Raw genomic sequence first — 13043 nt, 5'->3', positions numbered from 1 at the left:
AGCAGTCAGGTGTTACACCAGAATGGACATGGAACTACAGCTGGAGATTACATCTTAGTTACCCGCCGCACCAGACACTGAGCGTCCTGCATCTCCGCCACTGGCCTTTTCCGCTGCCATATTTCCATCCTTGTTGCGGCTCTTATCATAGCCATCGCCCTGCTCTTCGTCATCGCCCTTCTTCTTGATTCCGCCCTGGCCTGCAATGTTTCCTTTCTCGTCGACATCGCTGTCACCCTCTTCGCTACTATCACCAAGAGCATCGTCTGAACGAGGAGCCCGGATTCCTTGCTTAACTTCCCATGCATCGCGAACATGTCGAGACCAGTGGTGGCTCTCAACGTCGTTCCATATGGGCCACGGCCTTTGATATCCTGGAGCAAAGAGCACCTCTTTTGAGAATCTGCCCTCCTGTCGCCACACGCGCATCGTTGTGCCTAATGCAGTCAAATTTACCACAGATTCGCGGAAGAACTTCCTTCTGCTCTTGCGTAGTTCTCGCACTCCAGCCGGACGATATTCATAGCCAGGATCCCAGTCCTCCAAGCTGAGCGACAGCTCAACGGTCTGGAGTTTCAGAGTACGGGCCACCTCCAGAATCGCGTCGACTCGTTCGTCTTGTGCACTCAAAGATACGATGTGTAGAGCTTTCAGACTGTCAGGTAAGTACTCTTCAGGGCGTGTAAGGGCCAACGTTTCTGCACGTTGATTGTAGATGAGATCTTGAGTTGCTAGTAGATGAGCGTCGAGCTTCAGTTCTGATAGTTTCGACAGACCCTTGAAGCTGCCGAACGTTCTCGGGGAAACCCAGTCTGGATCCCAGTCGATCTTGAACCAATGTAGAATCTCTAGGTCGGGTAGATGTGTTTCGATTGCGTGTGTCAAGTGTTGAAGATCGTAGTCCTTCCATTCGCTCTCGGGTTCAACATATAGTCCGCTGACCTTCAGTTCTTTGAGGTTGCTGAGTTCCGGATACGAAAGAAGCTTCTCAAAGTCAGTTGGGCTGGCGTCAACGTTCTGCATCTCCAGTATTCGTAGCTTCGTACTAGAACCTCGATAGGGGAAATACATGACTCCCTGTCGGTGAGACCTGTAATTGTACTTGATGCTCAGGGACTCCATCCAGGGAAACACAGGTGTCGCGCTGTATGCACCTCCGCCGATACAAAGACTCTTCAACTTGCCGAAAGGGCAGATTTCTGGGCTCTTACGACTGTGTCTCCATTCTTGTTCTAGGAGTTTTGTAGTGATCGATAGTGTGCGATCAGTCCTGATACCGAGATCCAAGTGCTCAAGATTTTGGGCGAGACAGAGGACAACAGCCAACGCGCCATCGAATGATTCTCGACACGCGTAGATGTCACCGAACCAGCGCATGACAAGCTCCCAGTCTAGGTCCCTACCGATGTTGTCGATCATGTCTCTCACAGTGGTGATCTTGTTGAAGGAGTTCCGGTAGTAGTCATTGTCGCCGTGCTTGACTGCGCGTGAGCTAGTCTCGTGGATCAGTGTAAAGCGTTTGATCCCTTTCGCTAGCTCTGGTCGGTCAAGAATAGTAAGAAAGAGGAGATTGATCTGGAAGTAGTGTTCTTCGTGGAAGTAGATCTCCTTGTAGAGAAACTCTTCCGCCACCAGACGGTAATACTTCGACATCCGCAACATCTCAAGGAGCTTTTCCTTTGGCAAGTAGGCATGAATGTACTGGTGCAGCTCCATTGGTAAATCGTTCATCCACCTCCACGTCATGTCGTATTGATTCATGAACTGACGATTGGTGTAGAAATGTGTGAAGACAGGAAAGAGCGGGCGGCGTAGGCTCGTGCTTTAAGTGATGGAAGGCATGATTGTGCGTCATGTAGCAAATGGAAAGAGCTATTTGGCCTCATCACACTATCGAGTTCAGGTGATCAAGCGCGATTGCTCACTCAGAGCTTGTTCAACGGATAATCGACGGCATGGTAGTCTTGCGCGGCATCGAGTATGCTCGTCGATATTGCGTGAGATCCGGTCTCTTCGATCGGATAGTGAAGATAGCAGGGACACATCGTATCGGCTGTAGGATCTAATGCTAGAGGCACCGTACCATTTATGTTAACATCGAGTAGTGGGATGAATACCACGAGAATGAGCTCTAGGGATTGCTGTAATAGCTTTTGTCAGCCAACATGATAAAACGCAGCGTCGAATACGTTGAGCGGGGTTGATCATATCGAAAGACCTGTGCTCCAGATACTTGTCATAGCTCCTGCCACGTCGAACCCGACGGTGCTTCTCATGCATGCTGCGACTCCGAATCACCGGCCTACTCGCGCGTGACTTGTGATAGATAAAAAAGAGTCGTTGAGCTGCCAAGTTGTGGCGCCCCGATTCGTACACCGAAGCAATGCTTGTCTATATAAGCCGGCCAATTTCTCAGGGGCCTGGCCGATGGATATATTGATCGCAATATCGTTGTCGTTACTATAGCCGGTTCAGCAACACCAACGACGCCCATCAAAAACGTCATGCGCATGTCAGTCGTACCTACCCCTCAACAACTCGTATCGCCAGATCCCCAAGTCCTCCAGACCCCGCGCCAGTGAAGAGATTACGAGATCGTGACAATTTGAAAACTGAGAGTGTTGCCAGCTACGCGAAAACGTGCTCGTATGGCCGTCTCAGCAGGACGCATTCGTCGTTGGCGCCGCATCTTAAGAATATTGAATCGGGGCTATTTTGAGACTTAGGTGCATCGGTTAGCGCCCGACCATGTGGGGATGTGGCTGGTGACCCATAAACCCTGTCGTGTTTCGTGATGACGGGCTACAACTTTACAAAGCCAACACTCTCTTTACCCCTCGGATGAACCAGTCCTTTGAAGGGCTACTCTCATCTTATCTAATCAAGACTACTCTCCAAATAAGTGTCAACATCATGAAATCTCGAGACCAAAAGACAACGCCGGGTCGTCCGGAAAGTCGGACGGTCAAGCCACATCAAGCTTGGCGCCTACGTCGAAACTCCCGCTGGCACATCACGGATCACGGCTAACGAGACCCCCGAAGCAGTCTAAACCAGGGGCGGATCACAACCTTCCCCCTGCGCCACCTATAAGAATGCGCTGCAAACATTACACGACCCCTAACCCCCTGTCCTTCATACGGTCCAAACGGTCCAGAAGGCCAGAAGCAGTGTGGCTGAGTGCAGCACCACCACCGCCAACAATGGCGTGCGTTGGTGTGATGTGTCGCGCGTTTCGTTTCGTATATCCCTCTTTTTCTTTGCTGCCACTGCCCCAGCTTGCTTGCCTTAGTGCCTTGACTCCCAGTTCGAGCGCGCGGTTTTTCTGGGCTTAGACATAGTTTAGCGAAGGTAGCTTGGACAAGCTTCGCGCCTGTTTAGAGAGAAAAAGCACGACTTGTGGGCGGTGTTCGAGACTGTCCTGACTGGTGGTGCCGTGTAAGCGGAGTAGCGAGCGGCTTTACTGCACGTTTTTAGTATATGAGCTTGCGGAGCCCGCGTTTGCGCTGACCCTTCTTGGTTTTTAGGTATCGTCTCTTTGCATCGTCGAGTTTTGTTGCAGCATTGTTGAGCGCTTTCACGTTTCTTTCTTCTTGTTCATTGCTGATGGCTAGGTGACACTCGTTCGCTATTCTTTTCACATTTACTAGCCGTCGATCAACCGTGATCCTTTTACATATTCACATCCTCGTTTAATTATTCGGATACTGTCACTACATCTGCGATACGAAATTCGAAGCATACCGAACGCCATGTCATACCTTCCGCCACTAGGAGCCTTGCTCCTGCCTCTTACGGCACTACTCGCCCAGTCTGCACTCGCTGCCAACCCGTATACCAGCTCCATGAACGAGGCACCCAAGGACAACAACCCAGACTGCGACTGCTATGTCGTCCAGTCCGGCAAAGACTCGCAAACGCCAGAGTACTTCCAGTACTACCGTTTCTACGACTTTCGAAACCTCCCAGGCGCAATGAGCGAGTCACCACCGCTCCTCAAAGACAGTCAGATCGCGGGTATGGCAAACACATGGCAGCCAGATCTGTTCAACAGCGATGCTTGGAACTACGATTGGGGCATCCAGAACTGGACCAAGCCCGCCACCGAAGACTTCCCCGTACCGATGAACAACTCCTTCGCGAACATCTTCCTCGGTGAAGAAGACTCCACATCATACCTCGCACTACGAACATCGCGTCTGGATGACTACCAGACGGCTGGAGAGATTGAGAACCAGCAGAAGAACCTCATGCACGTTTCGATGCGCATGTACGGTCGTGTTCAGGGTGCCAAGGGAGCAGTGGCAGGATTCTTCACCTTCTTCGACGACGACAACGAGTCCGATATCGAGATCCTGACCGACGATCCTAAAGATCAGATTCGCTACACGAACCAGCCTTCCGTAGGCGAGGATGGCAACGAAGTCGCTGCTGCGTCCGTTGGCCCCACCGACCTCCCCCGCTGGGACGAATGGCAAACACACCGCATCGACTGGCTGCCCAAGAACAGCTACTGGTACCTCAACCAGAAGCAAGTCGCCGCAAACACATACTCCGTGCCCCGCGAGCAGAGCTTTCTGGTCCTGAACATGTGGGGTGATGGTGGAGAGTGGAGTGGCGAGATGGATGTGGGCGATAGTGCTGAATTCCACATTCAGTGGATCGAGATGACGTTCAATACCAGTGGACCATATGAAGGAAAAAGCCAGGAGAACAAGAGAGATAAAACCAGTTTGTTTGGAAGGAAGAGAGCGGAGAAGGGATGCAAAACCGTGTGCAAGATCGATGACGTAAAAGAAGTCGGCACGCCTGAGATTGAGAGCGGTGCGATGGGAATGAGCGTTTCTTGGGGGCTGTTGGTTGTTGTTGGTCTTGTGTCCGTCGTTGTCGGGATGTAGAGACTAGATGTGCATGAATGACTGTAATATACCCAAGTCTATATAAATAGCTGCCTACTGTGAAAAAACGTAATTAGGAGATACACCTGCATTGCTATGATATACCATGTTACTCAACTGCATTATGCCCGCATTTTTGCTCCAGCACGTCCAAAAAAAGCAATGCCCAAGTCTATCCCGTGAACAAGTTTACATCTTAATCCCAATAATTAGGTGGGGGCAGACGTCTCCAATAGCCGTGATCCATATCATCTTGCATCTCCTCTGGGGCTTTGCGAGGTACTTCGCATGTACCAGCTTCAACGCAATATCGCCGACCATCTGGGTGATCCACATCTGATCTTCTGCAGTAAACCAGCGGTGATGGTTGTGGTGGCGAATATCGTATGTTGTTATACTTTATGAAATCTTCAAATCCAAGATCTGCAAACTCTATACTGGCTTAGCATTCCAGATTGGGTATCAGAACATGATTAGTTGTCACTTACCAGACGTGCTGTAGGCTATTCGCACAGTGACTGTAAACTCGATGGGACCTGCACGCCACAACGCGGCCTCACGAAGGCGTATCAGGGATCTGACGTGGTTGATGATAGTGCACCCATAACCGGAGAACGGTTGATACCAATGGACATGTATACTCTTCAAATGAGGGAATTGCCCGCTTCGAATGGCTTCAAACAAACCTTCAAAGTATGGCCACGTATGTAACGACCATGCTCTGCAGGGCTCATCAAGCCATAGGTGCTCAAGTGAGTCGGGAATAGCATCTTTGAGCATCGGTGATATTGCCATAGACCACGGACGTGGGTGATCGTAGCCGAGAAGGATGTACGGATTTGCTCGCAGGAAGGTTAGCGAGCTCAGGAGCCTGCCCATGCGGAATTTGCCTGGGTTCTGAAAGAGCGTGCGCCCAACTAGTGCCAACTGATCTCCAAGTGACAAGCTGACGAGAGTCTCTACGTGTGCTAACAGGGCCACGCCGACGTCTTCATAAAAAGTGTCGTCGCAGGGTGGCCTTCCATATGGTGATACCACTTCGAATTCGGTGAGCTCCTTGCAAGCAAGGAGCATCTTCGCGACTATGGAACCGCTGAAGTGCGGGGACAGTAACGATAGCTTGGTAATGGACGACGTGCGATCAGGCCACACCCAAGGCTCTCCCATGAATGCGGAGTCGTCAGTATCTGGCCCAACAGCCCACGGGCGTCCGAGATCAGTCTCACCACAATTGCCGATGGTTAGATCGGTCAAGCTTGGAAGACGAAATAAAGGTAGCGCATTACGGACCGGCCACTCGATACCGCTTTGGTATGCATCGAGATGAAGGACTTTGAGCCTTTCGAATCCACCCTCGTTGGCGCTATGGACAATGCTGTTGAGCAAGAAACTTGAGCTGCCCTCGTCCAGTTGTGATTTTGGGAGGCGGAGCCAAAGCCGTTCCAGATTGCATGCAGCAAGAATACACGGGGTAAGTAGTACATCTTCTCCCAAGATAGCGCGCTCAAGAAGGTCGTGGTCAGAGGCATGTGCCTGACTGCTATTCATAGCCGGGATGAGTTCGCCGAGCCACTCGTAGCCTTCTGGCGTGTATTCTGGTACGTCGCTCACCCCTTTGTCAACATCACTTCCATCGCCATCCAGCATCTTCTGATGCCGTCTCTGATAGCGAATGCATTTTGCATCGTAAGTCGCACGTTCCTCGACCTCTTCGTCATCGAGCTCGTTCTCGGGTCGCAGGTTATGCCCCGCCCAAAAATCGCCTACCTCGAAACCGTCCTCCATCTTCAGTCTCAGGTTCTTGATGTACCCACAAAGTTCCACGTTCTTCAGAAGAGTACGTGGTAGCTGACGAAAGGCCTCGCTATTCATGTCGCCATCCCGCTCGATCGATTCGTAGATGAGCGATCTCGCGACATCTCTGAAGCTTCGGCAGACGCGACACAATGCCAGGAGGTCTCGCGAAGGAGCGGGTACACGTGGCGCAGAGAAGCATGTTATCGGCGTGTGCAGGAGACTGAAGATTTGGAGGAGCAGCTCGTTCGGAAACTCGTCCATGACTGGAAGACAAGACGAGAAACGTATTGCGCCCAAGACGGGGATTGTTGACCTTAAAAGTCGGGAGAGAAAATCAGGCAGCAGTATGAGTCAGACGCGCTTGCTCTGCAGCCAAGAACCTTGGAAGTCGCGTTCTCGAATTGTCGCGTTTTCGGTTAGCTCGGTTTCCACGCGCTGCTCACCTGGGTATGCCTCACCTAAATTCCGACCGACCTCCTACTCCCCAGACATCTGCGCCTTCTCGCTCAAGCTGCGTCAACTTCGAGGCTATCCTCCAGCTCAGTGTTTTCCCGGTCGACGAACAAGGGCATGTGGCAGCTACGTGAAAGCCACAATGACCAAAGAAGTCAACGAACAACGGCGTTTCCACATCCGGACAGCTGAAGCGACATGCGATCGCTTTCGCAATAGCTCGGCCACTTCTGTGATATGCGCACATGGCTTCGCGCATAAGCCATGATACGAGAACCTCATAGCGTGTATGTTGTTTGCGCGATGCTAAAAAGTGGCGTTCTCAGCTCGAGGCTGGAAAGCCTCCAGGGTCCATTTGGTGGCCGAGAAGGCGGGGTGCCCGAAAACGTGGAGGGCCACGCAGCGCTAAAAGACAAGCAGCTTAGGTTTGGCAAAGGTATGCAAGGACGCAGACGAAGTCGCGGTGATGCGAAGGAAAGGTGAGTCTGGAAGTCGCGATGCGCACCTGTCAGCTGTCGAGGATGCTGGCCCGTCTCGCCGCCACATGGGATCTGGTCGATGCGGATGGTCTAACGCACGCCATGTTCGTTGGCGACTTTGGGGTAAAATGCCATGATAGAAGCGGTCGCATCAATATATATTCAAAGCGGTATCCTTCAGCACAGCGCAAGAGACGGTCTTGAGCAGCATAAACCTTCGACTCTTCATCGTTTCATCAGCAGCCTACAACAAAGACCGCCTAGACTTGCTTTCCACCATACTAAAGCGACACCTTCCACCATGGTGTGGACTCTCGTCAACAAGGGATTCACACTCCACGTCCCTGCCGAGTCCCTTGGTGGTGAGAAGAGCAAAAAGATTACTGTGAGCTGGAGCCAGTGGTTAGGAAGTCGCTCTCAAGAGTATTACGTCTGCAACTACACGATAACGTCCGATCGTATGTGAAGCATTTGCCTGTTCCGAAGGTTCCAGGCTAACTCATCACGAGCAGGCAGGAAAGGCGTCACCGGCCTCCTCTACGTGCAAACCGACAAGCTCGAAGAGTTCAAATCGAAGAAGACCGACGGTGAAGACATCACTTTCACGGTCGACGAGACGTTTCAGTACGGGTCAAACGATGATGTTACCATCTTCTTCCTCGTGTTCCACGACAAAGATAACAAGCCTTTCCAGGTCAGTAAGCTGTGCTGAACATGAATGAGGCTGAACGCTTATCATCTTTCTACAGCACCGGTTTATCAAAGAAACCATAAGTCGTCTTGAAGGGCAAGCTGCCGACTTCATCGGGGGCTTAGGCCTCAAAAGTCAAGCCGAGTCCTTTATTGGGGAGTACTTGATGGACTATGAGCGTTGATCGAACTACCCTCGATTTCATCTTGTGTACAGCTTCCATACGAACTTGGACAGCTATCAGGCGGTCAAAAAACCGAGCCGCAGGGGGCTTTGAACGCTACATATGTTTGCATAGTTCGTGGATATCAGGGTCGAAATGAAATGAAAGTGTTTGAGACACATATATCACTAGCTACATGCTCCAACTTATGGTACTACGAATTATATGTTCATGCTTCTTCTAAGTTACACTGAACATACTTCCATCTACATATTCGATCCCGAAAGACTACTTGGCAGTCCATCGATGCTCACAAATTGTATGCCTCACTTCGACCTCATCCATTCCACCCTTTTTCTAGCCAACCTATCGATCTCAAAGTCCACGCCCATATCGGTCTCTGCTTGTGCATCTGTGATGTCCAGTCTCGTCTGACCGGGTCCCCATACCCAGCCCATGCTACTCGATCATTGGCCTGCAGCTGCGCAACCCGAGTCATAGACTAGCGAGTCGCATCCGTGTACTTTTAAATAGATTCGCATCGACGTGCCAACGTCTTTCAATCCCGATAGCAAGACGTGCAGGAATTCTCCATCTGGCTTTTCGTGATACGACCAAGTATGACTGTGTTCAGCTGGAATTACGAACAAGTCGAAAGTTGAAAGGCCGAGACTGGCCGCAGTTGTAAGAAAGTAGCTTTCCGACGGAGAGTCTACACATGTCTCGTGTAGGTCATACAGGAGGATTTGTGGGAATTTTTGGATCGTGAGAGCCCTCAAACTATCCGGGAAGAACTGCTTAGGTTGAAGAAGCGGTGCAGGTGGATCATATATACTGGTTGTTATGTATTCCAGGTTGATGATTAGAACTTCCAGTTGCGTAAATGCTTTGAAGCTGCCGAAGGGTCTGACTCTCCGGAGAGGCCATGACTCACTTACTCCGGTCCACTCGAATGTTTTCAGTGACGGAAGGGCGACACGCAGTAGTTCGCCTACGCGGCTATAATCGTAGCCTAGAACGTAGACATCTCTCATCTTCAAGTGCTGTATACCATGCATTGCCGGCAGTGTTAACATACGGTGGAGGTGATTTGACCTCAAATTGATGTGCCGAAGTTCCAGGTTACGCAAAGTCCTTACCGCTTCAGATCCGTTGCGTGGCCATTGGAAGTTATGGATGTCGCCTTTGCCGCAGACCTTCAAGGTCTCTACGGGCGTTAATATTGGGATGGATGCCTTTTTTCCAAGAACCACATCTAGGCTCTTCAACTTATGTAGAGGGTAGACTTGTGAGGATGAGCCTTTGATGCTTGTTTCCCAGCGTACGCGGCAGACAGCTTCCGTAATCTCAGGACTAAGATTCATCAGCCGGAGGTGTTCGAGGTTGGTAGCGAGACATATTATGAGGGCAAGCGAACCATCTACAGACCTGGCAGCGTTGAGAACACCGAAGTACCAGTTTAGTTCGAAGTGGGGGTCGCGGAATGGGTATACGAGTTTCCCAATGAGCTCTTCTATGATTGACGACTTCCTGAAGAGCTTTTGGCGTACTATCTCGATCGAATGGTGGCTCGCTCCTACATTCAAAACCTCGTTACCGAGTTTCGTGGCGTCTCTTGCTAGTTCCTCGTCAGCGGTAACCAAGGCGAAGCTCCGAATGTGCTTCGAAAGTTCTCTACGGCTGATTAAAGTCAACAAAAGGCGTGGTATGGAGAGTATGTTGAGACTGCATACTTGGATATTCTTGTAAAGATATGGCTCCACTAATTTGCGATAATACTTGTTTGTAAGCATCAGGTTGTGGAGGGCACGTTGCGGAAGGTATTGCATGATCATCTCGTCGATTTCGGTGGAAAGGTCCGAGAGCGACATGTTTGGGTAGGGATTGCGGTCGGGAGGCAACGTTGCGGAGATGTTGGAACAATCTCTTGGCCGTGTTGTGCCTCTAGAGAGTATGTTGTCTTTGCGTAGAACGTATGGGGAAATATGTGTCTTTGTAGGTGCAAGGTCTTTCCGACGAGAATTTATATATTCTCGTTCCAAGGTTCTTTTAGGCACCCGCAGCGGCACATGACTGGAGTAAATTCCGGTTGAGATGTTGTCGACACGTCATCGGGACCTAAGTTTGAGAATGAGTCGAAGCGCAACTTCAAGATCGCCGTGTGATACTCGCTTTTCCTGGCTCGGGCGCGCTTTCTCGGGTACCTGAAAAGTCTGCGCTGCCTAGGCGTGCTTGCGCTGCTAAGTAATGGGCGTGAGCGCGTGTAAGAAGGTCCGTGCCCCTGATACAGCAGGTGCGTCCTTTCCAGTATCGCTCCTTCCACTAGCAACGCGCAGGTCCTTTCGCAAACTGATTCTGGTCAACCCTGTAAAGGTTTCTAACTCATCCTCATACACCGCTGGCGCGCAGTCGCGACATTTCGCTCGGTCTCGCGACTCATCGCCGACAAGTCATCCACGACTTCCGAAGCCAATACTACACCATACAATCAGGCGCTCTCCGGTGAGAAACATCATTTATACAAGAAATCGTTGGCTCTCTCTTGCCCTTGCTCGCCCAACATGGACCGTCTCTCGACCGAGCTAGACGAAAAGATTATCCAGCAACTGGTCGGAAAGGAAGCTTCTGCTCTTTCGATGACATCAAAGTACTATCGATCGCTTGCAGAACCACAGCTGTACCGACTCCTGACCTTCTCGACCAAGGAATGCGCCGACTTGATGCTCCTGCTTGAGACGCTTCTCGATCGTCAAGGTCTCGCGAGGCATGTTCGTTCGTTCACCCTAACCGACGCTGGAATTCCAGATACTATCACAGAGCTCGGTGATGCCTTCCTCCTCCGTCTTCGGACTAGATTCGACGCATGCAAGCAGATCATCGACGGAGCTGTTACACCCTCGTCAAGAGCATTAGCCACTCGATGGCTTGGGCTGATATTCCGAGGTGCGCCTGTGATAGACAGGCAGCTCGCGGTCGTTCTCTGCCTTGCTAAGAATTTGGAGCATCTGTCACTAGTCCAGACTTATTTGGGCGTTCTTCCGTTTACTCAAAAGGTGGTTGGTATGTGCTGGATTAAGGGCCGTATGGCTGGTATTTGTAGCCATGGACAAATAACCTGGAAGCTTAGCAAGGACACTGCTCATCGTACAGACGACAACACATGCTCACATCCCCATTCGGCAGACACGAATGAGATGTAGTGGGCAGACGGTTCCTGCGAGACTGGCCAGACTTTCATGCATCTCTGTCGGTGCCTTCGCCATTACGTCCCAAGACTGTAAGACACCAGAAGAGCGATAGCATGGAAGAGGAGATGAGTGAGCAACACGTGAGGCGGAGAAGATGGCCGTTGAGCGTGCTGCTTTCCCTCCTATCTGAGCACAAAACAGGGTGTTACGAGGGGTGACTTGATGAATCGAAATAGAACTGAATCCAGAGTATATCCCATGAAATATGCTTGTGGAGGTTGTGAAAAGAACATACAATGTGAGGGTGTTATTGACAAGACGCGTTCTGAGGATGAAAGTAGCCAAATGATTACGTCACGGCGCGGCGATCTCCACCCGTGGACGCCTCGGCCATAGCGGGGTTAACTTTTGGGAGCCGAGCTGCGAACTGCCTAACACACGCGTCAACGTTAGCCATCATCCGCAACATCATGGAGGAATACAAGGCCAAGTACGCCATACACGAGGCCTGTCGGGAAGGTCAAAGTGCGCATCACACCCTCAGCAACGAGATCAAGCCTAACAGTCCCCAGCATCCCGAGTCGACTCCCTCCTCGCCGCGAACCCCAAGCTCGCAAACCTCCGCGACCCAGACGATCGCCTCCCAATACACTGGGCCGTATCCTACAATCACCTCGCTATCGTTCAAACACTCGTGCAAAGCAAGTCGTTCGATCCCGACGTCACAGATGGCTCCGGCTGGACGCCACTCATGATGGCATGCTCTCGGAAAGATGCAGAGCCAATAGTAGACTTGCTGCTCTCCAAGGACGCCGACGTGAACGCGAAGAACAATAATGGCCAGACCGCGCTACATTTCTGTGCATCGAAAGTCAACCTCGATATCGCGCGTACACTACTCGCACAGAAGCCGCCAGCGTCGGCACGGATAAAAGACAAGAGAGGCCAGCTTCCACTGCATCGGGCAGCGGCGGTGGGCAGCGTGCCGATGATGAAGGCGCTTTTGGATGCAAAGAGCCCCCTGAACGCGACGGACATGGATGGCATGACAGCGCTACACCATGCGATGAGCGAGGGGCACGGAGACGCTGCGCTACTCCTGCTCACCATGGGCGCGGAACACGACAAGAAGGACACCGATGGCCATGTACCGCTGGATCTCGCGCCAGATGCGAAGACTAGGAGCTTCATACTGCAGGCAGCTGAGCGGGAAGGCATAGAACTGCAGTAGGGACGATATATCTCACGACATGTAATGTTGCATTTACGGAGTCAATACGATACCCAGGGTCACGGCGCATTGCGGCTGTCATATCTATGAAAACATTCATAATTGAGCTACTGTCTGCGAAATGCTCTCATGCTTTATGCCAT

The 13043-nt window shown here is 51.3% G+C and overlaps 5 protein-coding genes across 5 annotated transcripts; 4 read left to right on the top strand and 1 right to left on the bottom strand.

Annotated features, from left to right (window-relative positions):
- Positions 1-54: 54 nt before the first annotated feature.
- J4E88_003079 (uncharacterized protein) lies at positions 55-1761 on the bottom strand (the record flags this gene model as incomplete). The annotated part of the gene is made up of 1 exon (XM_049396734.1): positions 55-1761. The coding sequence occupies one exon, from the start codon at positions 1759-1761 to the stop codon at positions 55-57; it is 1707 nt and encodes a 568-aa protein (XP_049257076.1).
- Positions 1762-3752: 1991 nt separating this feature from the next.
- Positions 3753-4898, top strand: J4E88_003078 (uncharacterized protein; the record flags this gene model as incomplete). The annotated part of the gene is made up of 1 exon (XM_049396733.1): positions 3753-4898. One exon carries the CDS (start codon positions 3753-3755, stop codon positions 4896-4898), a length of 1146 nt encoding a protein of 381 aa, XP_049257075.1.
- Positions 4899-7928: 3030 nt separating this feature from the next.
- J4E88_003077 (uncharacterized protein) lies at positions 7929-8502 on the top strand (the record flags this gene model as incomplete). The annotated part of the gene is made up of 3 exons (XM_049396732.1): positions 7929-8085; positions 8140-8321; positions 8377-8502. 3 exons carry the CDS (start codon positions 7929-7931, stop codon positions 8500-8502), a joined length of 465 nt encoding a protein of 154 aa, XP_049257074.1.
- Positions 8503-11042: 2540 nt separating this feature from the next.
- Positions 11043-11681, top strand: J4E88_003076 (uncharacterized protein; the record flags this gene model as incomplete). The annotated part of the gene is made up of 1 exon (XM_049396731.1): positions 11043-11681. One exon carries the CDS (start codon positions 11043-11045, stop codon positions 11679-11681), a length of 639 nt encoding a protein of 212 aa, XP_049257073.1.
- A 458-nt stretch (positions 11682-12139) lies between these two features.
- Positions 12140-12900, top strand: J4E88_003075 (uncharacterized protein; the record flags this gene model as incomplete). Its single annotated transcript, XM_049396730.1, has 2 exons — positions 12140-12194; positions 12242-12900. The coding sequence occupies 2 exons, from the start codon at positions 12140-12142 to the stop codon at positions 12898-12900; spliced, it is 714 nt and encodes a 237-aa protein (XP_049257072.1).
- Positions 12901-13043: the final 143 nt, after the last annotated feature.

This window comes from Alternaria novae-zelandiae (genome assembly GCF_023758075.1).
Source record: "Alternaria novae-zelandiae strain BMP 2774 chromosome Unknown scaffold_5, whole genome shotgun sequence".
In the NCBI taxonomy this organism is placed as follows: domain Eukaryota; kingdom Fungi; phylum Ascomycota; class Dothideomycetes; order Pleosporales; family Pleosporaceae; genus Alternaria; species Alternaria novae-zelandiae.
This window is presented reverse-complemented; position numbering and strand designations above follow the sequence as displayed.